The sequence below is a fragment of the Sus scrofa genome, chromosome 5 (genome assembly GCF_000003025.6).
Source record: "Sus scrofa isolate TJ Tabasco breed Duroc chromosome 5, Sscrofa11.1, whole genome shotgun sequence".
In the NCBI taxonomy this organism is placed as follows: Eukaryota; Metazoa; Chordata; class Mammalia; order Artiodactyla; family Suidae; genus Sus; species Sus scrofa.
The window spans coordinates 735367-762083 of NC_010447.5; the positions used below are offsets into that span (position 1 = coordinate 735367).

General features: G+C 59.7%; 1 protein-coding gene across 1 annotated transcript; it reads right to left on the reverse strand.

Moving 5' to 3' along the window:
* ZBED4 (zinc finger BED-type containing 4) lies at positions 516–22686 on the reverse strand. The gene is given in 4 exon segments (XM_021091352.1): positions 516–2108; positions 2111–5100; positions 5103–5593; positions 22506–22686. Coding segments are annotated over 3 exon segments (3501 nt in total). The 5' UTR covers positions 5254–5593; positions 22506–22686; the 3' UTR covers positions 516–1748.

Here is a 26717-nt window from a genome sequence, read left to right on the forward strand (position 1 = left end):
CAGTGCCAGCCCCGAGGAGCGTCCCAGTGCTGCCAACGGCGAGCCCCGGGCTTCTTCCCGCAGGCCCACCGCTCCCGGCTCCGTGGCACCTGGTTTTGGCTGAACATCCCCAACCCCGTGAGCACCCCACTGCCCCAGGAGGCCCGTGCCCTTGGCCGACTGGAACCACCCCCCCTCACCACCTGAGGCTGGGCTCCCCGACAGGCAAACAGCAGCCCGAGGCCACCACCAGTTTAACAACACAACAGGGCAGGCGTGCGGCAGGCTGGCAGGCGTGCTCTGCAAAGGGCCGCAGGTGACCTGCCCGGCTGCCGGGCCCGTGGGCTCTGTCCCAGGGACTCAGTGCTATACCCCTGCCAGACAGGCGGCTGCAAGTACGCCTGCACTGCCCCCGAGGCACCTGGGGTGAAGGAGACAATTCCAAGGCTGAGCGAGTGTGCTCTCTGTACGAGTCGGCCCCCGAGAGCAGGACGATTTTATTGCCCTCAGAAGAAAGAGGCAGTGTTCGCCAGCAGTAGAAAATTGCAAATAAAAAGTTTAATTTCAGAAACTGAGTTCACCATTTATAAATACACTAAAACATAGTCAATGCAAATCCAGATTAATGGTAGGTACAGTATTTTAACAGAAGGACGACTTCTCTAAAAGTCGTAGGCAAGTGAGAGACCTGTTTCATCCAGAACATTTAACTGGCTGGAAATAAGGAAACGAACCTTTCCTAGATGTTGAGGCAGAAACTTCGAAGACGTAGTATTGTTAGGAGAACCTGGTGACTGATACTGCGTCCCGATGTCCTGGGTTCTGACACCCGCTGATGGCTGCATCTTCCCTGTGAAACAAAAAAGAAATTCGAACCCCCTAAGGCTAGTCTTACAACCGCAACACGACAATCGCTTTCCCCGTTAATAAGCCGCCGCCGCCGCTTCTACAGAGAAGTTTACACAGAAGGTGATCAAACTGGAGGTCAGTGCACACGTTTCCAGCTGGCTTCACGGCGTGGAGCCACCAGGGAGGGCTTGGAGAGGGGTCATCGACGGGATGCTGTAAACGGGTGTGCTGAGCACCGGCCACACGGCGGGCACCGCGGGCACCGCCCGTAAACAGCTGGGATGTGTCCGGGGCATCCGAGGGAACACCTGAAATGGGCGCACGCCCCCGAGTCGCGCAGGACCGGTAGCGTGACGTGCGAGGGAAGGCTTGTCTTCAACGCCACGTCTCCGCTGCAGTGACAGTCACCTCCCAGATGGCGCTCTGGACTCGAGGCGCGTCAGAGCTGCAGCCGGGAAGGGCGCGGGCAGGATGGCTTGAACTCCGCCTCCTATTTACAGATTGGACTCGACGGCCACAAAAGCTGCTTTGTTGCAATTAAAGCAATGTTAAACGACAGTACAGTACCTGATTGGTGGTTTTTACGTAATCGAACAAAAAGCCTAGAGAAAAAAACCTGCTTCCAACTCCTCTGCCATTCCAGTCCAACACCTCACTGACCCCCACCCTACAAACGCGTCACAGTCACGGGTGGACGCCTAGTCATCGGACTTCATGATCGACACGACAGGAGGTTTCTGGCGGACGCCTCAGAAACCGCGCCGCGGTCCCGGGCTCAGGACCGGGAGTAAGGCACGCGTGGGCAGGACGGGGAGGGCTGCGGCCCGAGCGCCGGGCCCGCTGTCCTCGGGGCCCCGGGCGCGCGAGCCACCAGCCGCGGGGCAGTCGCTGCCTCTCGACCGGTGGCTGCACTGCGCGTCTCAGTACTGGAAGGAGATCAGGGGAAGGTTCACTTTGAGAAAGACGAGCTTCTCGAAATGCTCCATCATGAGCCTGGACGGGCCCAAACTGCCGCTCTCGGTGGGGGTGCCGAACAGCTTCTCGGCGGGGACGGCGCTCGGCGGGCAGGCCAGGAAGCGGACGGCCAAGGCTGCGAGGCCTGGCCAGGCCGCCCTCTTCAGGCTCCAGTAGGCGAGCGGGTCGCAGCCGTGCTCCAGCACCTCCTCCTCCAGGTACGCGAGCACCGCGTCCTCCGGGAGCCCGGGCTGCCCCCGGGGCTCGGCCTTCTGCACGGTGGCCATGAGCGACCACAGGCTCTCCTCCCCGGCCCCGGCCCCGGCCCGCGGCGGGGACGCGGGTCGCCGGCGCCGTTGGCGACGGGCGCAGGCCCGGAGGAGGAGTCCAGCGTCTCGAGTTCCCTGATGAGATCCTGCTTGTACTGCTCGGCCTCCTCCTGGGAGAAGAGGGAGGCCTTGTACCGCGGGTCCAGCAGCGTGGCCAGCGCGTACCGGGGGTCGTGCAGCGGGGCCGACAGGCGGCTCACCATGGCCTCCCGCAGCGACGTGAGCATCGTGTCGACGCCCGTGGTCTCCCCGAAGAGCATCTCCACGCGCCTGTGCAGGATGTGGATCATGGGGATGACCTGGCTGAGCGTGGACACGCGGGCGCCCAGCTCCCGGCGCGCGGCGTCGAAGGGCTTCAGGGCGTGGCACACGGACTGCATGACCTCCCACTGGTCACAGCTGATGAGCTCGCGGAAGTGGCACTCGACCGACAGCTCGTTGACCGCCCTCTTCTGCTCGAGGAGCCGCTCCAGCATGTGGAGGGACGTGTCCCACTTGGACGGCACGTCCTGCAGCAGCGGGTGCGCCGGCAGCGCGTACTCCCGCTGCAGCTCAGCCAGCTTGGCCTTGGCCCGCGGCGACCGGTGCACCCGCTCGCAGATCTTGCGCGCCGTGCTCAGGAGGTTCTGGACCAGCCTCTGGCTCTTGATGGCCTCGCCGACGATGAGGCTGACCGTGTGGCTGAAGCACTGCACGCTGGAGCGCGCGCCCTCGTTCAGCGTCCTCCCTATGCTGGGGTTGTCGGTGACCGTGATGCCCACCTGCAGGCCGGCCGACGTCACCCAGGCCTCCCACCAGCACTCCAGCTGCTTCTGGACGCTGCTGCCGCTGTAGTCGCAGTCCACCTGGGACACGTCCAGCAGCGCCGAGCAGTGGCGGTCCTGGCGGTGCGGCCGGGCCGACGACTCGAAGGTGACCCAGTGAGCGGTGAGGGTCAGGTACTCCCGCGTCTGGCTGCTCATCCAGACCCCGGACGTGAAGTGGACCACGCCGCTCTCGGCTTCCTGCAGCTGAGCCATGACCACGTGTCTCACGCCGTCGTACATGGCCGGGATGGCCGTCCTGGAGAAGTAGGACGCGGGCGGCAGGGAGTACTGGGGCCTCAGGTGCCCGAGCAGCCTGCCGAAGCCGACGCTGTCCACCACCGAGTACGGCTGGAGGTCAAGGGCGATCATTTCTGCCACGAGACTTGTTATTTTTTTGGCAGCTGGGTGAGAATCGGGCAGCTTCTCAGCGGTGTCCTCGCAGGAGGCGGCGCCGGCGGGCTGCAAGCTCAGGGGCGCGGGGAGCCCCGGGGAGGCCGACGGGGCCGGCCTGGGGGCGTCGGGCTTCAGCACGCTGCCGTGGAACCTCTGCAGGTGCCGCAGGAGGCAGCTGGTGCCCAGGTTGGTGGGCTTCTTGCCCCGGCTGATGGTCCGGCCACAGTGCAAGCAATCCACCTTCGTGGGGTCTGCGGAGCAGACGGAAAAATGGTTCCACAGCTTCGAGGTCTTTTTGCTGTTGGCGGGAAACAGGCCTTGGCTGTTTTTGGCCGCCGCTGTCGGCAGGTCGGTTACCTTGGAGGCGGTTTCTGCAGAGGCCAGGGTGGCGTAGGGCGAGCCCGCCAAGCCGGCGCCCAGGAAGCCCCGCTGGCCCCCGACCACGGCGGGGTGACGCCGGCAGAGGTGGCGCATCAGGCAGCTGGTGCCCACGTCGCCACGCCTACCCCGGCTGATGACGCAGGCGCAGTGGCGGCACACGGCCTTGAGGCTGTCGGTGGGGGCCAGCGAGAAGTGGTGCCACACCTCGGACTTGAGCCTCTTCATGACCTTCTTGTTCTGCTGGAACACGGCGCCGGGCTCCACCGGGCGGGGGCGCGCGGCGTCGCCCTGCTGCTTCTCGGGGGAGGACGCCAGCGAGGCCTCGCCCCCATCGGAGGACGAGGACAGGGCGGGCGCGTCTCCCGCCGGCGCATCCCCGGGGCTCCAGCGCGCAGGCAGCTCCTCCCGCAGTCGATCGGGGGACGGGGACGCGCACGGGGACTCCGGGACCGGCTTCCCTGGAGATGCGGGCCCGGAGCTGGGCTCCCCGTCCGGGGGGCGGCGGCGGCGGCGGCGCGGGCAGCAGGGTCGGGGCGCGGAGAAGGGGGGCGGCACGCCGGCGCCCGCGCCGTTCTCCTGCAGCACGACCGAGCGGTGCGCCCGCCACATGTGCCTGATGAGGCAGCTGGTGCCCAGGTCCTTGCCGTTCTTGCCGCGGCTGAACTCGTTCATGCAGTGGACGCACACGGCCTTGGAGCTGTCCAGCGGCGACAGGTAGAAGTGCTTCCAGACGGCCGATCTCCGCCTGGACCCCGACGAGCTCCTCGGAAGCGGGAGGTTCTTCTCGGCCCCGTTCTCGGGGGACTCGTCATAAAGCGGTGGGGGGCCCCCCGGGGCCTCCTCCCTGCCGCCCCTGTCCGGGACCGACACGTCCGGGGGGACCTCCTCGGGAGAGAGCCGAGGCGCAGCTTCCTCGGCGCCCTGACCGGGGGACCTCGGGAGCTTGGCCGCCGTCGGGGGGGCGAGCGGGGCGGGCGCGAGGCCGGCGGCGCCCGGGTCCGCAGCGTCTGCGGGGGCGGAGAGGGAGGCCAGGCCCGGCGCGCCGGCGCCGGGGCCCAGGAGCATGGCCGGGTGCGCCCGGCGGACGTGCCGCATCAGGCAGCTGGTGCTCAGGTCCTTCTCGTTCTTGCCCCGACTGAACTCCTTCATGCAGTACGTGCAGATGGCCTTGGTGCTGTCCCGGGGAGAGATGAAAAAATGCTTCCAGGCTGGGGACTTCTTCCGCGAGCTCCCGTGCGGGCCGGAGAGCAGGCTCTGCGTCACGGCCTCCATGGCCACGCTGTACAGGGCGCTGCTGTACTGCGAGAAGAGCGCCCCGTAGTCGTCCTCGGCCTCGGCCGAGAAGGGCTTGCCCGGCGGCCGGCAGCCGCAGCCCGCCTCCCGCACGGCCTGCTCATCCCCGGCGGCGGCCGCTTCCTGTCCTCCTGCTCCCGCCTGGAGGCGGCTCTTTCCAAACTGCGCCTGGGGATTTGACCCTCATCTTCCTCTTCTATTTTAAAACCTACTTTGTCAGAAACAAAACCCCCATCCCCTTTGGGGCTGGTCTGCCGGCCGTTCTCCATGACCGAGCATAACTGTTCTGGCTGCTCCAACACCCCACGTCTCAGGTTGGTAGGAAACGGACCAAAATGCTCATTTGTGCCCCACTGTACATCGTCTTCAGTTCTGCTAAATGACCTGATCCTTCGGGCCGCTTCTGCACATGGCTGATCCCAAGCCTCTGAGCCGTGCAGCAGAGATGGGGGCTCAGGTGCGCCCGGGCCGAGGCTGCAGGCCGCTGCCTCCAGGCACTCGACGGCTCACCGCCTCCCGGGGCAGACACGCGTGCGCGCAGGGGGCACCTGCCCGTCTCCGACTCAGGGCCGCCGTCATCTTCACAGCACGACGACCCTTTGGCGTCATCTGTAAAAGAAGAAACCACGTCAGGCACGGAACGGAAGGCCACATTTCAGATGCACGCGGTCATGGATGCACGCGCCTGGACGCGCACAGGAAGACAGTCCATGATGCGAAATTAAAGCGAAACACCTTGTTTCTTGACTTTTTCACAATCCAGTTTCACAGTAAAAACACCCCACAAATGCACAATAAGCAAAAAAAAAAAAAGATGCAAATTTAAATTCAAAGGGCCTATCCGTGCGGGACTGAGGGCCTGGGAAAGGCCCCGCAGTGAAAGGCAGAGAGCGGCCGCTCTGCTCAGGAAGCTCCTCCCTTGTCCTTGGCGGAGGAGCCTGTGCCGCTGTGCTCGGCAAAGCTGCCCACAGGAGCCCAGCAGCAGCAGCAGGCGCCCGGCCCGGTCTCTTAGCACCCCCGCCCCTGCAGACACAGCCTCTCAGCCTCCTTGGGCCCAACCTGCCCATTGGGGGCTGGCACAGCCCAGGCCGCTGGCTGCCCAGAAATGAGCAGTGCCAGCCAGAGGGACCTGTTCCTGAGTGCGGGGTGGAACACGGCCGCCCAGCTCCACCCGCCGACAGGCACCGAGGTGAGGGCCCCACAAGGTCCAGCCTGAGCCACTCCACACAGCTGCCCCCGGGGAAGCAGGAATGCCCTCCTGCCAGGGCCCCTTTGGCCGTGAGGGCAGCCCCAGCGCCTCTCAGAGGCTGGGACCCAGCAGGCAGGGGCGGGGAGGTGGGGGGGGCTCTGCAGGCGATGCAGCCTGCGGAATCCGTGGGTGTCAGCACCCCTGCCCTGTGCCCCTGGGTCCCCCCCACCCCCGACCTTACTTTATAAGGTGGTATGGGGCACACACACGAAGAGCAGGGAGGGCAGAGCTGTGCCCCGCCTGCCAGGTGAGGCTGTCCGCGGGCAGCGCCTAACACACCGGCCCAGTGAGCCACCACCAAGTTCTGGGGCCAAAGCCATGAGGTCGCCCAGCAGTGATGCCAAACCAGAGCATTTTCTTCTTCTTTTTCTTCTTCTGGTCACTCCCACGGCCTGCGGTTCCCAGGCCAGGGACCGAACGGGCACCACGGCAGTGGCCCGGGCTGCAGCAGCAACAATGCTGGATCCTTCACCCTTACGGCCCAAGAGAACTCCCAACACCAGGGCCTTGCTGAGAGTTACAGGAATCAGGGTTAATAATAACGCTGGGACAACAGGCGTACACTGAGCCTGCCCGGGGCAAAGGCAGAGGGAAACCGCTCACTTGCATCAGAACAGATGGGGCAGTTTCCGAAAGAAAGCACTGCAAGTGATCAATTCCACCGGGTTTAGCCAAATGCTCTCAACATTTAAAATGAGCATATAAACAAAACCTCACGAAACACAAGGAAATAGGCCACCGAGAGTAAGAGAGAGGGTAAAACAGCAGATTGGCGTCAGCGAAGCCTCCCCTCGCTGGAATTAGCACATACAGCGCAAGAGAGTCACACTTAAAAGCAATTCCAACCCGTATCGTTACACATATGTAGTTATTTTTAAAATGAAACACAGGAAACAAAGAAAAGTGAGCAAAAAATGAGAGACTACAAAAATGAGAAGCACCACAAGTCATATAACCTGGAAACAAAAAGGTAAAACTGTCCTCAGTCATATTAAATACATCTGGGAAGGTAAAATAATCCTTAAGAAATCTATAAAAGGCTACTAAAAATTAGTGAATTTAGACAGTTACAAGAAACAAGAGTTGATTTACAAAAAAAATTGCATTTCTACAGGCAAACAATAATTACAAAGGAAAATTCCCCATTTTACAGCAGACAAAAATATAAAACGTTAAGAGATAATTCTTTTAAAATGTACACCTTGGCGTTCCTGCTGTGACACAGAGGAGACGAATCCAACTAGCATCCATGAGGATGAGGGTTTGATCCCTGGCCTCTCTCAGCAGGTCAGGGATTCAGCGTTGCCCTGAGCTGCGGTGTCGTCGCAGATGCGGCTCGGGTCCGGAGTTGCTGTGGCTGTGCTGGAGGCTGGTAGCTGTAGGTCCGATTCGACCCCTAGCCTGGGAACCTCCACATGCCGTGGGTGTGGCCCTGAAAAGCAAAAGCAAAAAAAAAAAAAAAGATCACCTGTGCACTGAAAACTCTGAAACACTGCTGAGAGAAACGAAAGCCCGTAAAGAGTTCACGAACTAGAAAATCCAACACAGGCATGATGTCAGCATCCCCTGAATTGATCTATACACGCACTGCAGTTCCAAGCAAAATCCCAAAATGCTTTCTGGCCGTGGCTGATGAGCAGAATATACAATTGACACGGAACTCCAAACAACCAGGACTTTTTTTTTGGGGGGGGGCCGCACCAGAGGCACATGGAGGTTCCCAGGCTAGGGGTCCAATCGGAGCTGCAGCTGCCGGCCTCCACCATAGCCACAGCCACACCAGATCCAAGCCACAACTGCGACCTACACCACAGCTCGTGGCCCCTCAGGATCCCTAACCGGCTGAGCGAGGCCAGGGGTTGAACCCGCGACCTCATGGATGTGAGTCGGGTTCATTTCCTCTGAGCCGCAACAGGCTCTCCCAAGAACCAGGAGTTTTTAAAACATTATTTTGAAGAACAAAGTGGGAACAAGCTGTGCGTGCAGCCATGGTGGAGTAACAAGGACGGGCAGAGCCCTCACATGAGACAAGCGGCAAAGCAGGCGCTACACAGGCACACCTCCTTTTGCTGAACCTGGCAGATGCTATGCTTTTGTACGCTGAAGGCTTGGGGCGGTCCTATGCTGGCAGATGATGGTCAGCATCTTTCAGCAATGAAGCCCTTTTTTAATGGCCATACGTGCAGCAAAGGGAAGTTCCCAGGCCAGGGATCAAATCCCAGCCACATCTGCAACTTACACCATGGCTGCGGCCATGCGGGATCCCTGACCCACTGTGCCTGGCTGGGGATTGAACCTGCACCTCAGCAGTGACCTGAACCACTGCGCTTGGACTCTGAACCCACTCACCTACGGCACATGGAACTTCCCAGGCTAGGGGTCGAACTGGAGCGGCAGCCACAGCGATGCAGGATCTGAGCCACATCTGAGGCTTACACCACAGCTCATGGCAACGCCAGATCCTTAACCCACTAATCGAGGCCAGGGATCGAACCCGCATCCTCACGGATACTAGTCAGGTTCTTAAGCCGCTGAGCCACAATGGGAACTCCCAGCACGGTGGGGTTTTTTTGTTTGTTTTTTGTCTTTTTGCTATTTCTTGGGCCGCTCCCGTGGCATATGGAGGTTCCCAGGCTAGGGGTGAATCGGAGCTGTAGCCACCGGTCTACGCCACAGCCACAGCCACGCAGGATCCGAGCCACATCTGCAGCCTACACCACAGCTCAGGGCAACGCCGGATCGTTAACTCACTGAGCAAGGCCAGGGACCAAACCCGCAACCTCATGGTTCCTAGTCGGATTCGTTAACCACTGCGCCACGACGGGAACTCCAGCACGGTGTTTTTAATGAAGGTGTGTTTGCTGTTTTTCTCAGACACGATGCTCTTGTACGCTTGACAGACGACCTGGAGACCATAGGCCGAGACAACCAAGTCCTCAGGCGGGTGGGGGCTCAGTGGGGCTCGGGAGCCCCCAGCAAAGCTCCAGCGCCAGACCCAAGAGGCCCCCTGCGACCAACCTACCTACAGCCTCAAACAGCCTCCCCATTACTCATGAGCCGTTACAGCATCCTGCACCCAAGAAAGTAAAATTCAAAATGTCTTATATCAAACAAAAATTCCTGGACACACAACAAAGCGGGAAACACTCCCCCGGCCAGGAGAAAACAGACCCGGCTACGACACAGACGACAGAAGGAGGAGCTACGGCCCTTAAAACAGGCAGTACGAGTACGTGCACGGTCGGAGGAAGTAAGGGAGACGGCACGCGTCATGAGCAGACGGCAGAAAGAGGAGCCCAGCGACCCCTCTGGAAAGGGGAACCCGAGGCTTTGATGGGAGACTCATGTTGCACGGGGTTAAGGGCGCGTAAATACCACAAAAGAAGAAATCGATAGTCTCGAAGATCTAGCAACGGAAGTAAAGCAGGACGAAGCAAAAAAACCAAACAGACCCAAAGTTTACGACTTCTGCGCATCAAATGATATCATCAAGAGTGAAAGGACAACCGATGAATGAGAAAGATACGCGCAACTCATACATCTGATAAGGGGTTAAAACCCAGAACAGATGACGTGAGCAACGCACCAACCAAACCCAAACCCAAAGTGGGTAAGGGGCCCGAGCAGGCGCTTCTCCAGAGAAGCTCTGGAGACGGCCCGCAGGCACCCAAGGTGCTCCCCCGTCATCGCACACGTGCACAGCAAACTCCAAGGAGCTCTCACTTCCTGGGCACCAGGCTGCTGTTGTTTAAAGAGAAAAAAAAGGCTGACAAGGACGTGGAGGCGTTGAAACCCTGTGCGTTGCTGCTGAAGAGAATTAAAAAAAAAATGGGGGTCCATCGGGCAGTGCTCGACTGGACTGAGGCGGGTTCGGTTCCTGCCAGGAGATTGGCGTAGCTTTAGGCAAGACATCCCGCGGTCGGCTGCCGGTACAGCTCGACACCTGCTGGTCCATACCGGAGCGAAAAAAAAAAAAAAAAAAAAAAAAAAAAAAAAAAAAAAAAAAAAAAAAAAAAAAAAAAAATCGGTCGGACCCGGTAACTCCACTGCTTGGTGTACCCGGAGGACGGACACCGCCGAGTCCACAGCTCCCCGTGAGCAGCAGCCACGGGTGGAAACAACCCGAGCGTCCGTCCGTCGAGAGGTGAGTGGACGACAGGCCGTGGTCACACGGAATACGCTTTAGCCCCAAGAGCAAGGACAATGGGGCACCTGCTCGAACGTGGCTGGACCCCGAAGACGAGACGCTCCAGGAAACGGGCCCTAAGGCAGAGCCAACAGGAAAAACACGGCGTGCTGCCCCTTCGGATGGGGTCCCGGAGAAGCCAAATCCAGAGACACACAACAGCTGGGGGGTCACCAGGGTGGGGGAGGTGGGGAAGGGCGGGCACCGCTTAAGAGGGACGGGGTTTCTGCTCGGACGAAGAAGACGTTCCGGAAACAGCCAGCGGCACCACCTTCGAGAATCTCCTCAACGGTTCTAGACGGAGATTCAGGTTTACACCTAAACCCTGGAGGGCACGGACACGCCAAATACGCAGACCCCCAGGAACGAGAAGCATATTCCTGCTCCTTAACCAATCTCTTTGAAAGACGAGCGACTACGGGAGCTCTCTTCGTGGCACAGTGAGCTAAGGACCTGCCGTCGCCACTGTCCCTGGGGCACTGCTGTGGCACAGGTGTGATCCTTGGCCCGGGGCACTTTCCCATGCCACGGCAGAGCCCCCCCAAAAAGACCGTTGACTATATAAAGCAAAAACCGTAATGTGCTGAGACGTTTACAGTCCATGCAACAAAATGTGGAAATAAAACGCAGGACAAAAATGGCTCAACACGGGAGAAAAGACCATTTCCAAGTTCGAAGGACAGGGCGTCAGTTGCCCAGAGAGCGCCTGTGACGACGACACGAGTGGACATCGCGGGACCCGAAGAAAGGCCCGCAGAGACGAAGATGGGCAGAGCCGAGAGGACAAACGCGGACACGAACGAGCATCTCCTTTTCACAGCCCACCCGGAAACGCCAGCAAAGGACGCAGAAGGAAAACACCCGCCCGGGGGAGCCCGCCCTGCCGCTTCGGCCCTTCCCACCGGGCGGCGGCGGGCGCTCAGCAGGGCCTGGACGTGCATCGACTCGAGGGACAGCGCGGAAGGTCCCACACGCTGCTTGGCCACGGCGTCCTGCCCGGGGCCTGTTCAGCTCGTGCGTTTTCTTGGTGCCGAGCTCTGGAAAGAAGTCCTCCAGCGGGCGTGGGACTCCAGCCTGTGGCTCTGCACTCCCTTCAAAGAGTAAAGGAGAAACGAGAGAGCCTTTCCTCATTTACAGGCTGTACTTAGGAGGTGCCGTCGTGGCGCAGTGGTTAACGAATCCGACTAGGAACCCTGAGGTTGCGGGTTCGATCCCTGCCCTTGCTCAGTGGGTTAAGGATCCGGCGTTGCCGCGAGCTGTGGTGTAGGTCGCAGACGCGGCTCGGATCTGGCGTGGCTGTGGCTGTGGCTGTGGTGTAGGCTACAGCTCCGATTGGACCCCTAGCCTGGGACCTCCATATGCCATAGGAGCAGCCCTAGAAGAGGCAAAAAGACCACAAATAAAAATAAAAATAAATAAAATACAGTTTAAAGAAGATCTAAAACGTGTGTGCTCCGACCCGGCTCCCCCCATCCACCCCGGAAACCCGGAGGGCGAAGCAGGAGAACAAGGAAGACTGAGGGCTCTGAAATGCCCACGGTGAAGGCACAGAGTGAAAGGGCGGGGGCCAAGGGGGTTTATTTCAAGGGGTGGGACTCACTGAAAGTTACTGATTTAAAGTGCGACCTCCAGTGCGCCTTAAAACAGGCGCGAGAATGACGGCTCTTCTAGAGCAGGGGCTGGCGACCGGGCAAAAGGGCCAGAGGTTCAATATTTTGCAATCTGACCTCTGCTGTGTCTGCTCATCTCAGTCACTGCAGCCAAAAAGCAGCCACGGATGCAGGGTGAGTACAGGAGCATAACTGTGTTTCCGTCAAACCCATTTACAAACAATGAAATTTGAATGTCATATACTTTTCATGTGTTACGGGATATTCTGTGAATTACTTTCAACCATTTAAAAATACAAAAACTGGAGTTCCCGTCGTGGCTCAGTGGTTAACGAATCCGACTGGAACCATGAGGAGCAGGTTCGGTCCCTGCCTGCTCCGTGGGTTAAGATCCGGCTTGCCGTGAGCTGTGGTGTAGGTGCAGACACGGCTCGGATCCTGCGTGGCTGTGGCTCTGGCGCAGGCTGGTACAGCTCCGATTCGACCCCTAGCCTGGGAACCTCACATGCGGTGGGTGCAGCCCTAAAAAGACAAAAGACAAATAAATAAATAAAAATATAAAACCCATTCTAACAGCTGAGAGGCTCTCTCCCTAACACTTAACACTTGTCTCCTAGGAAAATCACTGGACTTGGAGGAAACGAAATGCCATTCAGGCAAAAACGCTGTTGCTTACAAGGGAAGGAAAATGAAACTGTCATTCATTTGACAGCGATTTTTTGTGCTGAGGCAAGAGAGTAACATTTAAGATGCTCAGAGAAGAAACATGTGAGCTAAGCTCTTCCCACCCAGTCAACGGGACTTCCGAGAGTGGGGCGCAAACTGTTACCACCAGGCAAGAGCTCAGGCATGCCCACTGGGGCGCAATGGCATCAGCCGCGTCCGGAGAGTCGGGGAGGAGGGTCTGACTCCCGGCCTGGCGCCTGGCGCTGCGGCCTAGGCCGCGATGGCTGCTCAGCTCTGATCCCCGGCCAGGGAAACGCATGAGCCACGGGGAGGCCCGAAACGAAAAACAAAACAGGGACGCGTTCAGAAAACAGGTTTTCAGGAGTCCTTCCTGAGAAATCGCCCAGCAACAGACCTCACCTAGAAGTCTGGAGCGAGAAGCACCAACCTAGGACGTCGGCGAGCGCGACGCGCCAGCTCGCAGAACCCGCTGCCTGCCGGGTCCGGGAGGCACGAGCAGCTGACGGCGGATGCCCCACAAAGCGGAGCCCGAGCAGCCACAAAGAAGGGGAAGGTGACCAGCCCTTGTCATGGGCGAAGCATCCCGACTGCCACGGGCAACGGCCCGGGGACAGTGGCACAGCCACTGTTATCGGGGATGGGGACGAGCTCGGCCGGACGAAGGCGCAGGGGTCGGGCTAAGGCGCTCCCTCTCTCGGCGCCCATGTGCTTGGGAGCCAGGATCCTGGGGCGGGAAGGGACGACCAGGGCTAAGAAAGAGCAGGCATCCTCTGGGTGTGAAGAGAACACGCGCCCTGGCGCTGGTCCCCGCCAGGACCTCAAAGTCGCGGTCGACTTAGCGGGCACGAGCTTCCCTGACGTCCAGACCACGGGTCCGAACACCACGGCCCAGGCAAAGACCAGGGCTGGGCAGGAGGGTCCGGGCGCCAGGCCGCAAGGGCCCCCGCTGCCCAGAGCGGGGCAACGTGCACGTAGATGCGGGTCATGGTCACCCAGGAGCCACAACAAAACCCGCGACGGTCGCCTCTGCAGGAGGACAGGAACCGGACGCGTCACTCTGAAGACGGCAGAGGGAGCACGGAGCGCCTATCTTCAGTTGCCTACATGACAGACAGCACGAGATGACCCAAGAGTAGCTGAGGCCAGGGAGCTCCCGTCGTGGCGCGGTGGACGAGTCTGACTCGCACCCACGAGGACGTGGGTTTGACCCCTGCCCTCTCGGGGGATCTGGTGTTGCCGTGAGCTGTGTGTAGGTCACAGACACGGCTTGGATCCTGCGTGGCTGTGGCGTCGGCGGCAGCTGTAGCTCCGATTAAACCCCTAGCCTGGGAACCTCCACGTGCCGCAGGTGTGGCCCTAAAAAGAAAAAAGAAAAGAAGAAGAGTAGCTGAGGCCAGGACTGAAGTCCAGCTCGTAAAAAGGACACTGTGGCTGAGCCCAAACATCCCTGTCTGGTAACTTCGTAACAAGGAGGCATGTCGGTGTGGGCATCACGGGCTGCGGGGAGGCGGGGCCAAGGGCGAGTCCCCGCCCACTCCAGTGCCTGCGGAGGGGGAGCACACACCCCGGAGGAGCTGGCGGGAGAGCAGACCTGAACCCGACCCATCCCCGACCAGGGAGACGGGGGGAGCCGACCCCGCAGCAGAGGCAAAGCCCAGACCTGGGAGACAGGAGTGCGGTCTCCCGCTCCCTCCACGCTTGGCTCCCGTTTGCCATCGCCTGCCAGACGCGGGGGCCACCGGCGGGCGTAGCACCGGGAGGGACAGCGCTCCTGTGTCTCTGCCGCCTGCGCCTCCTTTAAATGCTCGGTTTCCCATCCATCGAGGAAGAGCCGATGCGCAGGCCGGGCCGACCCCACGCTGCGCCCCGCTTCCCCCCCGCACTGGAAACCCGACGGCGCGGCTCCTACTTGAGCAAAGCGGCCGGCGTTTGCTCGAGTGGCCTTTCACTGCCGAAGAAAATCCCTCTCCACGAAGCCAGCACTGACTTTTAAAAAAGCAACACACCACGTCAGCCCGAGTTTTCCAACCACAAGAGGAAGACGGGCCTCAGGGTCTCAGACACCGGCAGGCGGTGGCGTGAAGAGACGGGGTCCCGGCGGCCCGCCTGCCGCTGGAGGCGGCGCCCTGGCCCCGAAAGGCCGCGCTGCCTCTTTGCAGGGCACCCGGGAGGCAGCGGGGACCCGTTACTCCGCGGTTCTGCCTCTGTGCTCCAGCAGCTAAAAATCGGTCTAAAAACAAAACCCACGCGCACCTAAGATGCGGGGCTCAACGACAGGAAGCCGAACAGAACCTCCCGGAACAAGTCCCCTCAGCTTCCCTGCTGCGACGCTGTCCCGGGGACCCTGCGCCTCATCTCGCCCGGCCCCACCCCCCATCTCTGGGTGGCGGGGGCCACGCTGAGGCACCGCGGGAGTTAAGGCAATAAGCGGCCTGGGGGTTAGGGATCCAGTGCTGTCATCGCTGCAGCTCAGGTCAACCCCTGGCCTGGAAGCGTCTCATAAATAAAATAAAATCCGAAAAGGAAAACACTGTTTCACTCAAACAGTGAGCACAGCTGCGCTACATCATGAATGGAGACAGAAGAGAGAGGATGAGGAGAGAAGAGCCGCCCAAACCCAACCTTCCGCAACTTCAAGCTTCAAAGACAAAAACAAAAACAGCCAAAAGCAGAGGCAGCGAATCTGAGGACGCTTTCCACCGGCTGGAAAAAATAACATGTACGGAATAGCCTCAATTTTTTTTTTTTTTTTTTTTTTTTTGTCTTTTCTAAGGCCACACCCGCGGCACGTGGAGGTTCCCAGGCTAGGGGTTTAATCGGAGCTGCAGCTGCCCGCCGACACCACAGCCACGGCCACGCCAGATCCTTAACCCACTGAGCGAGGCCAGGGATCAAACCCGCAAACTCATGGTTCCTAGCTGGAGTCTTTAGCCACTGAGCCACGGTGGAAGCTCCCCGAATATTCTCAATCTTACACGTGTTCTGACCTGGAGAATATATTGTTATTTTTTATTTCAAGAATTAAAGAAACCACTTCCCAGGAGCTCCCTTGTGGTGCAGTCGGTTAAGTATCCAGCACTGTCAATGCCGTGGCTTGGGTTTGATCCCTGGCCCAGGAACTTCCGCAAGCCACAGGAGCGGCCAAAAGAAAAAAAAAGAGAGAGAGAGAAAAGCAAGACACCACTTCCCAAGCTACTGTAACACAGAGGTAAGTGTAAAGGCAGCGTTTCCCGTTTCCCGTCCTCGCCCTTCAGGGGCCACTCAGACTCAGTGACTCATTAACAGTGAGCAACTTTCGGAGTTCCGGTTGTGGCGAAGGGGAAACGAATCTGACTAGGATCCATGAAGATGCGGGTTCAATCCCTGGCCTCGCTCAGTGGGTCAGGAGCCCGCGTTGCCATGAGCTGTGGTGTAGGTCGCAGATGCAGCTCAGATACCACGTTGCCGTGGCTCTGGCGTAGGCTGGCAGCTGTGGCTCTGATTCGAACCCTGGCCTGGGAACCTCCATATGCCGCGGGTACGGCCCTAAAAAGCAGGAAAAACAAACAAAAAACCAGTGAGCACCTTTTCCTGAATGCCCTCATCTACTTTGATACCTATTCACGTGTTTGCCCATTTTTCGCATTCGGGGTGAAGCCTATCAAAAGACACCGCTTCAAGCTACCAAGTCTCACTGGGTCAGACCGGCAGAGACCCACAAGGGTGGCAGCGCCTCCCCGTCAGGCTGAGAGTGATGCTGTGAGCAAGCTGGGAATTTGGCGACACCTGCCAAACGACAACTGCCCAAGGAGCTGGCGAGCCCACTGCCCGGAAAAGACCCTGAAGATGGACTTCCTTCATCAAATGCAAAACATCTGCCCGGGTGACGGCGGGGTCAGCCGCAGGGCAAAACCACTCCAACACTCACCAGTGAGGGCTGACGCGCCCACAGACTGTCCCGAAAGCAAGACACAAGTGTCACGGCACCTGTTACGTTTCATCAAAGACGAGAGGGAACACAAGGGAGTTACCAACACGTGCGCTCATGTTGATGGGATAAATGTGGCAGAAATAAAAATCGTTGCCTATAGGAGTTCCCTTCGAGGCTCAGCAGTTAATGAACCCGACTAGGATCCATGAGAATGCAGGTTCGATCCCTGGCCTCGCTCTGTGGGTTAGGGATCCGACGTTGCCGTGAGCTATGGTGTAGGTTGCAGAGGTGGCCCGGATCCAGCACTGCTGTAGCTGTGGTGTAGGCCGGCAGCTGCAGACCTGATTCAGCCTCTAGCCTGGGAACCTCCATATGCCGTGGGCGCAGCCCTAAAAAGAAAAGAAAGAAAGAATGAAAACTTTCAGGATGAGAAAAAGACACGGGATTTCGTGCCGTGGTGCAGTGGGTTAACATTCCAACAACGATGACTTGAGTCACTGTGGAGGCGCAGGTTCAATCCCACCTGGTGCAGTGGGTTAAAGGATCTGGCGTTGCTGTGGCGTAGGCTGCAGCTGCAGCTTGATTTAATCCCTGGCCTGGGAACGTTCATATGCTGCAGGCACAGCCCCCCCCCCAAAAAAGATCAGAAAGCTGAGTATGAGCTCTCCCTGTTTTAACACATATCCTAGCTCTGCCCAGCAGGTGCGTGCTCCACGCTGCAGCAACACACAAACACACCTAGTGCCTAGACCTTGGTTTCTAAACACCTTCAGACACTGAGGGCACCAAAGCCCTGCAGAAACAGCGGAGGGAAGGTCTGGAAGGGGGGCGGGGAGTGCAGCCAGGACAATGGGAGATGCTGCCCGCGGCCCCCAACGGGTCACCTCCCTATCGGAACCTGCAGAGGATTTGAACAGAGTACAACATAACGACCAAATTAAAATCCACTAGTCTGCACTGATATGCAAAGGCGAAAGGGAAAAAAAAAAATCTGCCACAACGGAGGTGAAGGTTACGGCCACCACTTTGCCAGAAAAAGAGGGATTGGAGCTCCCGTCGTGGCTCAGTGGTTAACGAGTCCGACTAGGAGCCATGAGGTTGCGGGTTCGATCCCTGGCCTTGCTCAGTGGGTTAAGGATCCGGCGTTGCCGTGAGCTGTGGTGTAGGTTGCAGACACGGCTCGGATCCCGCGTTGCTGTGGCTCTGGCGTAGGCCAGTGGCTACAGCTCCGATTGGACTCCTAGCCTGGGAACCTCCATATGCCGCAAGAGCGGCCCAAGAAATGGCAAAAAGACAAAAAAAAAAAAAAAGAAAGAAAAAAGAAAAGAAAAAAAAGAGGGATAAGGGGAGACGGCGCCTTGGTCCTGTTTCCCGTTTCCCAGAATGCAGGGGATGAGGCGACGCGACCGGAATCCAGAAAGAGCAGCAGTCCCGGCAGGCGGCTGTGCAGGCGCGAGGCGACAGGAAGCCCAGCACCGCCTGCGCGGAGGCCGCTCCCAGGAGGGACCCGGGAGGGCGGCATCGAGGATGCGGGGGAGCCCTGGAGGCCGAGGGCCCCTCCGCGCCCCGCCGTCACAGGGTCCAGCGTCAATGACAAAGCAGAAAACCAGCAGAGACACCCAGAACAGGGGACCTTCACGACAGCTGGCCCAGTCTCTTCAAAGAGTCAATGACCTGGAGTTCCCTCCTGGCTCAGCGGGGTCAGGATCCGCTGCTGTCACTGCTTTGGCTCCGGCTCCTGCTGGGGTGCGGGTTCGAACCCTGGCCTGGGACCTTCTGCATGGCGAGGCGGTGGCCCAAAAAAGTCGATGGCGTGGAAATAAACGGGGGTGGCAGGGGGCCTACAGTCCCCATGCTCGTGCGATGACCCAGACGAGAGGCTGGTTCGGAAACGAGTGCCAACAAACACCCTCGGCAACGGGACAGCAGGGCCATGGGGCCTCAGGAGGGACTGCGTGCCCTGTGCCGCCTCGGCCGCCCGCCGCTCAGGCAGAGATCCCCGCTCTGCCTCTTCTCTGAGGAGCAGCACCGGAGAGGAGGTCCCAGGACAGGCGCCGTCCCCCAGGATGCGCCGCCGGGGCGCGAGGGGCAGGCGACGCTGCGCCAGGTGGGGGCTCCCCCACCACGGAGGCCGTCCTGCTGTCGGGTCAGGGCCCAGGGGCTCCGGGAGCGGCCAGGCACGGAGGCAGTCTGAGCCCTGGCCTGGCTTGCCCCCGGCCCGGCCTCCGGAGAAGGCGTGCCCTGAGTCTGAGGGTGACGGGAACGCGTTCGGAGGGCGTGAGGCCACGACTAGCCGATTCGGGGGGACAGGGGCACCCGCCGTGCCAGCAGGAGTGGCTGCAGCCACATGAAGAGCGCTGTCCACGAAACGCCTGGGGCAGGTGCAGAGCGGTCCACAGCCGAGCCCCAGAAGGGGGCCGCTGAGGCCACCCGGACCCGCCACCCCGCCACATCCTGGCCCAGAGCAGCCCAGTCCTGCCAAGGGCCCTGCCCCGGCCTGCCTGTGTTCCCTGGAGCATCACCGGGCCTTTTCCTCGGGTTTAAGTGTTCCCACCATCATTACGGAAGTTCCTGAATGGCAGAAACTTCTCTCTTCTTCTTTTCTGGCCTCGCCCGCGGCATGTGGAAGTTCCTGGGCCAGGGACCGAACCCATGCCACAGCTGTAACCAGGGCCTCAGCAGTGACACCAGGTCCTTAACCTGCTGAGCCGCCAGGGAACTCCCGGGAACCTCTTTTAAAAGCCACTGTTGTTCTCAGCAGGCAGAAGCGTGCCAGGTTCAGAGTAGAGAGGGGAAGAAACCACAGGCGGAGCCAGGCACGCCTGTCCTCAGCAACAGGGGGCACCAGAAGAAAAAGACTCCACTTCGTGCCTAACAATGCCTTCCGGGATTCCAGCTGCCGAAAGTTCCTATCAGATAATTAGCCAGGAAGTGGTCGGGAACGATGAGCACCTGGCAATGAGCAGCAGGGCAGGGCAGAGGGCAGAAGAGACGGGAATTCGAAAGGGCTGAGCATGGGGAAGGTGGCTGCTCTGAAATCCGCTGAGATCCGGGCTCGAGGGCGGCCCGGCCCGAGAGGCTGCGGGCCGGCCAGGGCCACAGGCACCCCGACTTTCTCATGCAGCTGAATACGTAAGACACAGAAACGCCCACATGCACAACTACGGCCCCGCAGCTTCTATCAAGTCCGCATCAGATGCTAATTACGAGATGGACACTCGAGGCTGTCAGCACGTCTGTGCAGAGATGCTCAGAAGGAAACAGAACGCGCTGTGAGGGAGCCAGAGGCCCCTCACCCAGAGCCGAGTTCAGGTAACGCGGGCGCTGAAGCCGGGCCCAGAGCAGCGCAGACCCGACGCCAAGAGGAGAAAGCATGGACCACTGTCACTGCTCTTCTGGCTCCAAACTCCACGCCAGGCAGGGGTCTGAAATACAGGTACACACGTTTCCTGCACCACATAAACGCGGCATCGGCGCCTTTGGGCAGACACAGATCCAATCGGCAACCCTAATAATTCCCAGCGTGTTGGGGACATTCTTTGCACCGCCTGAGTCATGGACAGACCTCCTTGTGTGTGCGGTGGCATTTTTTAAAAAAGAGCAGTTTTCAAGCCCAAAAAACATCAGGAATGAACCAGAACAGGGTTGGGGGAGGGGGGCTGTCCAGGAAGACCCTTCTTCCAATCCAGTAGGTTAACGCCTTGGAAGATTCACAGAGTTGCTCTTGAGCAGTGCTGGGCTTTTTCCCGAGAAAATGTAAATCATGACAACCAGATACAATCTGTGTAAGGACCACAGGAAGTGCGCGTGCCTGCGCGGACATCCCACTCGAAACCCTCAGCACGCTCAACTGTTTCCTCTCACGGAGTGACTGTGTACAGAAATTCATAACTGAAAGCTGGCTTAGAGCACTTTTTAAAAACTCCAACTAGGAGTTCCCACCACGGCTCAGTGATAATGAACCCGCCTACTATCTATGAAGATGTGGGTTTGATCCCTGGCTCACTCGGTGGGTTAAGGCTCTGGAGTTGCCGTGAGCTGTGGTGTAGGTCGCAGACAGCAGGTGCGGCTCGGGTCCCCCCGTTGCTGTGGCTTGTGGTGTAGGCCAGCGGCTATAGCTCCGATTTGACCCCTAGCCCGAGAACCTCCATATGCTGGGGGCGCAGCCCTAAAAAGCCTAAATAAATAAATCGATTAATTAATTAAAACTCCACCTAAATTCTTTTTCATCTCCTACTTTTATCACCATGATATACAGAAAACATCAAAAATACTTTTACACGGGAGTTCCTCATGTGGCTCAGGGGTAGCGAACCCAACTAGCATTCTGTAAGGATGTGGGATCAATCCCTGGCCTCAATCAGTGGGTTAAGAATCCGGCCCTGCCATGAGCTGTGGTGTCGATCGCAGACACAGCTCAGATCCCAGCTGCTGTGGCTGTGGCGTAGGCCGGCAAAGGCAGCTCCGATTCCACCCCTAGGCAGGGACCTTCTATAATGCTGCAGGTTTGCCCTAAAAAGCAAAAACAAAACAAACAAACACTATATAAAAAGTCACAAGAATGCACCTGCATTGGCTCACTGGCCTCATGAAAAGTCTGAAGTGCAATTCTTAAAACTATAGACTTGATCGGATCAGAGTTAACTTCAAAACAAGTAACTTCCCTTTTTCACAAACATGAAAACGCCAATAGCAGGTTCTTCTGATGGCTCGGCTTGGCAGGGACTTGTTTCCAGAGAGGTACACACACCCACTGAAAGAAACCCCAAATACAGAGTCGAGGGGCTGGCACTTGTCTTCAGCAATGCGGGCCGCGTGGGTCACCGAAAAAGGAAAAACAAGACACACAAATGACTCAACATTTACTTGGCTCTAGCAAAACAAGCCCAATTGGAAAACTATTTGAAATTATGCTTGATAATTTGATTCACGTTTTTACTAACTCAGTGTGAGTGGTCATACCCAGACACACACACACAATGACTGAAAAGCATCAGAGGCCCGCAGCAGTAAGACTCGGCTCATCTGCTTCCTAAGACATATGTAAATAAGGCCCTCGGTTGCCTCTTCCTGAAAGTGCACTGAAAACGAAATTCGGTATCTAGAGAAAAACCCTACAAACATAATGAGTACGGTCATTCGCTGCGGTGGCAGAGGACAAAGTACTTGAGGAAAGACACGCGACCAACACCTGTCAGCGGCTGCGAAGGGCTGCCGGCCGCCGGCCCGCGACCCCCGCGCCAGGACCGGTCTTCCCGCACGGCTCCGGCCCCTCGGGCCCGCCCGCGCGCACAGGCACCCGCGTGGTCAGCTCGACAACTTCACGCCGGCCCGGCACCTCTGCCACGGGGCTCCTCTGCAGCCTCCGCGGCCCGCGCGCCGCGCCAGCCCCGCCAGCCCCGCCGGCCCCGCGGCGGGGCCCGGGCCGGGGGTCCGCATCAACTTTCCACCACTTCGGCCGTTTCCTCGACCAGATCCCGCGGTCCGGAAAATGCGCCCGGGTGTGACCGTCCGGCCCGGCCCGCCGCGCGCCAGCTGTCAGCCGAGGCCGGGGGCGCGGGGGGCGCGGAGTCAGGGCGGCCCCGCACGCAGGCACCTCGGCCGAGTCGGGCGGTCAGGGCGGGGTCCCGGCGACGCGAGGCCGCGCCCCCGGCCCCCAACCCCCGGCCCGGCGCCGGCGATACCGGGGCGACCCCCGCTCCCGCCCGGACCCCAACCCCGCTCCCCGACCCCCGCGACCCCGGCCCCAGCCCCGATCCCCCAACTCCGACCCCCGAGCTCCGCCACCCCGGCCCCCGGCCCCGACGGCGCTCCGGGACCGCCTGGCCCTGGGCGCGAGCTCGCGGCTGAGGCAGAGCCGGTGCCGGTCGCTCACTCACCGCGGGCTCCGGGCGTGGGGCGACTCGCGCCCGGCTGCGGACGACGGCCGCGCAGGCGGACGCGCTCTCATTCATTAGCCGAGGCTTTGTCTGCCCCCGCGCCCCTCCCGCCGCCGCCGCCTCTGCCGCCTCTGCCGCCGCCGCCGCCGCCCGCCCGCGACGCCGCCGGACGCTGCACCCCTCCCAGGGCCCCGCGCGGCGCGGGGCGGGGCCGGGAGCGGGGCCGGCGCGCGCAGGCGCACTGCCCGCATGCCCGTCCCACCCCGGGGCGGCCGGATGGGCAGCTCGAGGGGCCGAGGCGGCGCTGACGGGGCGGCCCGGGCCGACTGCGCAGGCGCAGCCTCCGCCCCTGGCCGATGCGGGCCGACCGCGCAGGCGCCGCCACCGCCCCCGAGCCAGTGTGGGCGGGCTGCACAGGCGCTGTCTCCGCGCGCAGGTCCTGCCTCCGGGGCTGCGTCCCGGGGCTGCGGCAGGGTTCGGAGTCGCTGGAGAGCGCGTCCCAGCGTGTTCCCGGCGGCTCAGCGGTAGGCGGTGGAGAGGCTGCAGACATGCTGGGGCAGCGGGGACTGCGGCGCGGCGGGGGCTGGGTTCTGGCAGCAGGTGCGCCCAGATGCTTGCAGGTAGCCCGGCCGGCCGCGGGGCCCGCGAGGAGGGGAGCCCACCAGCCTAGGAGCCCTGAGGCCGGCTTACCCCGAATCGGCACCTAGTGTCCTTCTCGCAGAGGGGTTCCGAAGGGCTCTGCACCACGTGCTGGGTGCGCTTAAGCCCTTAAGTCTAAGGCGATAAGGTGCTGCCTTGCGCGACCTCGGTCCCTGTAAAACAGGGATTAAAACTTAACCCCTATAGGGACTGGGGGGCAAGAGAGACCCTTCCATTGCAGCCCGGACTGGCGGGCTCTGGCTTCCGAGGCCCAGCGGCAGCAGGTGCCGACCAGGTGGAACTCTGGTTGTCTTCCGGTGCATGTAAGAAAGACCTCCGGACATTTAATGTGCAATTGCCTAATACAAATTTCTCTGCAGACTGAATTTGGCCCAGAAGCCCATCCTGTTTTAGACTACAGCTGATTTTGTATGAAAGTGAGACAGATATGTTCACTAGTCTTTTTTTTTTTTTTTTTGTCTTTTTGCCTTTTTCTTGAGCCGCTCCCCCGCGGCATATGGAGGTTCCCAGGCTAGGGGTCTAATCGGCCTACGCCAGAGCCACAGCAACGCGGGATCCGAGCCGCGTCTGCGACCTACACCACAGCTTATGGCAACGCCGGATCCTTAATCCACTGAGCAAGGCCAGGGATGGAACCCGCAACCTCATGGTTCCTAGTCGGATTCGTTACCCACTGCCCCACGGCGGGAACTCCAGATATGTTCACTAGTCTTAACGTGATGACTACAAAAGTCTTTCATTCAACAATTACTAGGAGTTCCTGCTGTGGTGCAGCGAGTTAAGGATCCAGCTTTGACTCTGCAGCGACCTGGGTTCTATCCCAGACCCTGTGCAGTGGGTTAAGGATCTGGCATTGTTGTAGCTGCAGCTCAGTTTTGATCCCTGACTGGGCAACTTCCATGTGCCAGCCAGTAAGGCCAAACACCAACAACAAAAGAAACAATGATTGGCCTTGTTCGGTGAGATGAGTGCCCCCTGGGGCTCCCCCCCGCCCATGGCCTCCATGACCCCCTCCCCTGTGGCTGCACCCCCTCCACCACTGGTTGCACCCAAGCCTCAGTGCCTGACTTCTGTGACTGAGCCAAGCAGGTGAGGACTTAGGACCTTCTCGACTCTGTAATTGACTTTATTATCAGATCTCTAGCGGCAGGGTTTTGTTCTTTTGTTCTAACTGCTGGAGCCAGCCTCCTGGAGTGCTGCCTGGCACAGAGGAGGGGTGGATGTTTGTTGTAAAGCTCAGGGGGCAGCAAACTATGGCCAGAGTCCAAGTCCTGCCTGCCACCTGTTTATGTTCAGCTCCTGAGCTAGGAATATTTTCTCATTTTTCAATGGCTGGGGGAAGAATATTAAAAAAAAATGTCACCACATGAAAAAGAATGTTCTATGAAACTCACATGTCAGTGTCCTGAGTGGAGTTCGTTGGACTGAAACACAGGCACGCCCACTGATTCACGGACCCCCTACAAAGCTGCTTTCCCAGTGCAGGCCAAGTTGAGGAGCTGCTGCTGAGACCCTGTGACATGCAAAGCCAGGAATACTTGCTCTCCAGCCCTTTACAGAAATGGTTGCAAACCCCTGCTCTAGATGAATGAATAGCTTCCTACCTGCGCCTCGCCCCAGTCATTCCCCACTGACACCCTCAAGGAGGTGTCTGTTTCAGCGTCAAAGCTAAGATTCTTACAGCCGTGTGAGCAGGCCCACACTGCCAGGCTCCAGGTGCCCCTGCCGCCCTTGCTGTCTTGGCTTCAGCCCCACGGTTCTCCTCTGTGTGCACCTCAGGGCCTTTGCACTGGCTGGTTTCCTGGCTAGAATGTGCTTCCCCAGATGTCTGCCCGTCTCACTCCTTAGCTCTTCAGACCTTTGCCCAAATGTTCCTGCACCGGGGAGGTTCTCCCTGATCTTCCTCTGCCCCCGCCTCGTCCTCCTGGGGCATTGCCTGGGCGGGGGTCAGCCGCCCAGCAGACTGAACGCTCCAGGAGAGCAGGGCTGCTCTTCGTGTGGGGTGGACGATGCCTGGGCTTGAGAAGAGCGGCTGCTCGCTAAGTGTTGGTGGGTGGGGGGGTGTTGATCGAGTCCCCACCAGGGCCAGGCACCCATCCGCTGAGGTCAGAAAAGTCTCTCCCAGCAGAAGGGCCGTGGGGACTCTGTCTCTCATCCACGTGCCCCTTCCTGTCCTGCGGGGCAGCCGGGCGGGGCCTGCTCTGACTTCTCCCAGGCAGGCCTTTGTTCTGTGCTGAGCGTGGCCTGTACCTAGGGTGGCCCCCTGGGCGTGGGGACATGAAACAGGGTGCCTCGGTCGTGAGACTGGCACCGGCAAACATTGGGCTGTGCCGCCCAGGCCAGAGCCCGGGGGGCCCTGTCAACAGCTGCAGGCCATTCATGTAGCAAATCTTTGATGGTTATGTTCCACGTGCCCAAGATGCTGGGCCTTGTTTTTAACTTAATGTGAGCAAAAGTGTCGGCTCCTGGGTTTTATCCAAGTTCTGAGCACAGACTTGGAGCCCCGGGAAAGAGGGAGGGGTTTGCGTCCAGCCTGACACGGGGCGCTGTGTACCGTCCACACTCAGCCTGGGGACTAAAGAGTGACTGGGCACCTGCTCTGAGGTCACTGAGGCCACCGAGGCAGGGGACTGACCTGCAGAGCCCGTGGTGGCCCTCGGTCCATGCGGGCAGCACTGCGGTTCTTGGAGGGGCTTCACTCCATGCTCAGCCACACAACTTTGAGCAAGTTTCTCAAATGGTAATTAAGATTCCAAGCTTAGGAGTTCCCGCTGTGGCTCAGCAGGTTAAGAACCCAACTGGTATCCATGAGGATGCGGGGTTAATCCCTGGCCCTGCTCAGTGGGTTAAGGATCTGGTATTGCCGTGGCTGTGGTGTAGGCCGGCAGCTGCAGCTCCAATTCCACCCCTAGCCTGGGAACCTCCATATGCTGTACACGTGCAGCCCTAAAAAGAAAAAAAAAAAAAAAAATCCCAAGCTCAGCTCTGGGGGCGTGAGGTTCAGCATGTCATGTAGGGAAAAGCAGCTGGCCCCCTGGCCCTGGTCCCTGGGGCAGCACATCCAGGGCCTGAGGGCCCGGCCAGGAGCAAGGGTGGCTGTGCCTTGGAGCCCCTTCTGCACAGTGGTGCGTGGCGGGCGCCTGCCTGGCTCTTGCCACAGGTGCTTGAAGCGGGCCTCCGGCTCGGAATACAGGTCCCGTGGTTACCTTCCCCTGGAGTCTTGTGTGGCTCCTGGACCTGGAATGTGGCCTCCTCTGTTGACCTCAGCACGTGTCCCTGCCTCCACTTCATGGCAGCAAGAACGCTGTGTGTGTGCGCGTGCGCATGTACAAGCTCAGGCAGGCGGGGAGGACCCAGGGGGCCAGGGGGAAGGGAGCGGTCAGGCTGCAGGAAGGAGGGGCTCCAGGGGGCTGGGCCCCCACCAGGGCCTCACTGCACTGTCCCCGTTGTTTGTGTGCCCCCGCCCCAGGCAGGAAGTAGGCTCCTCATTCAAGGACCCCGAGCTGGAGGGCGGAGGGGCTCCCTGAGGTCACAGGCCAGCGGGCGCAGAGC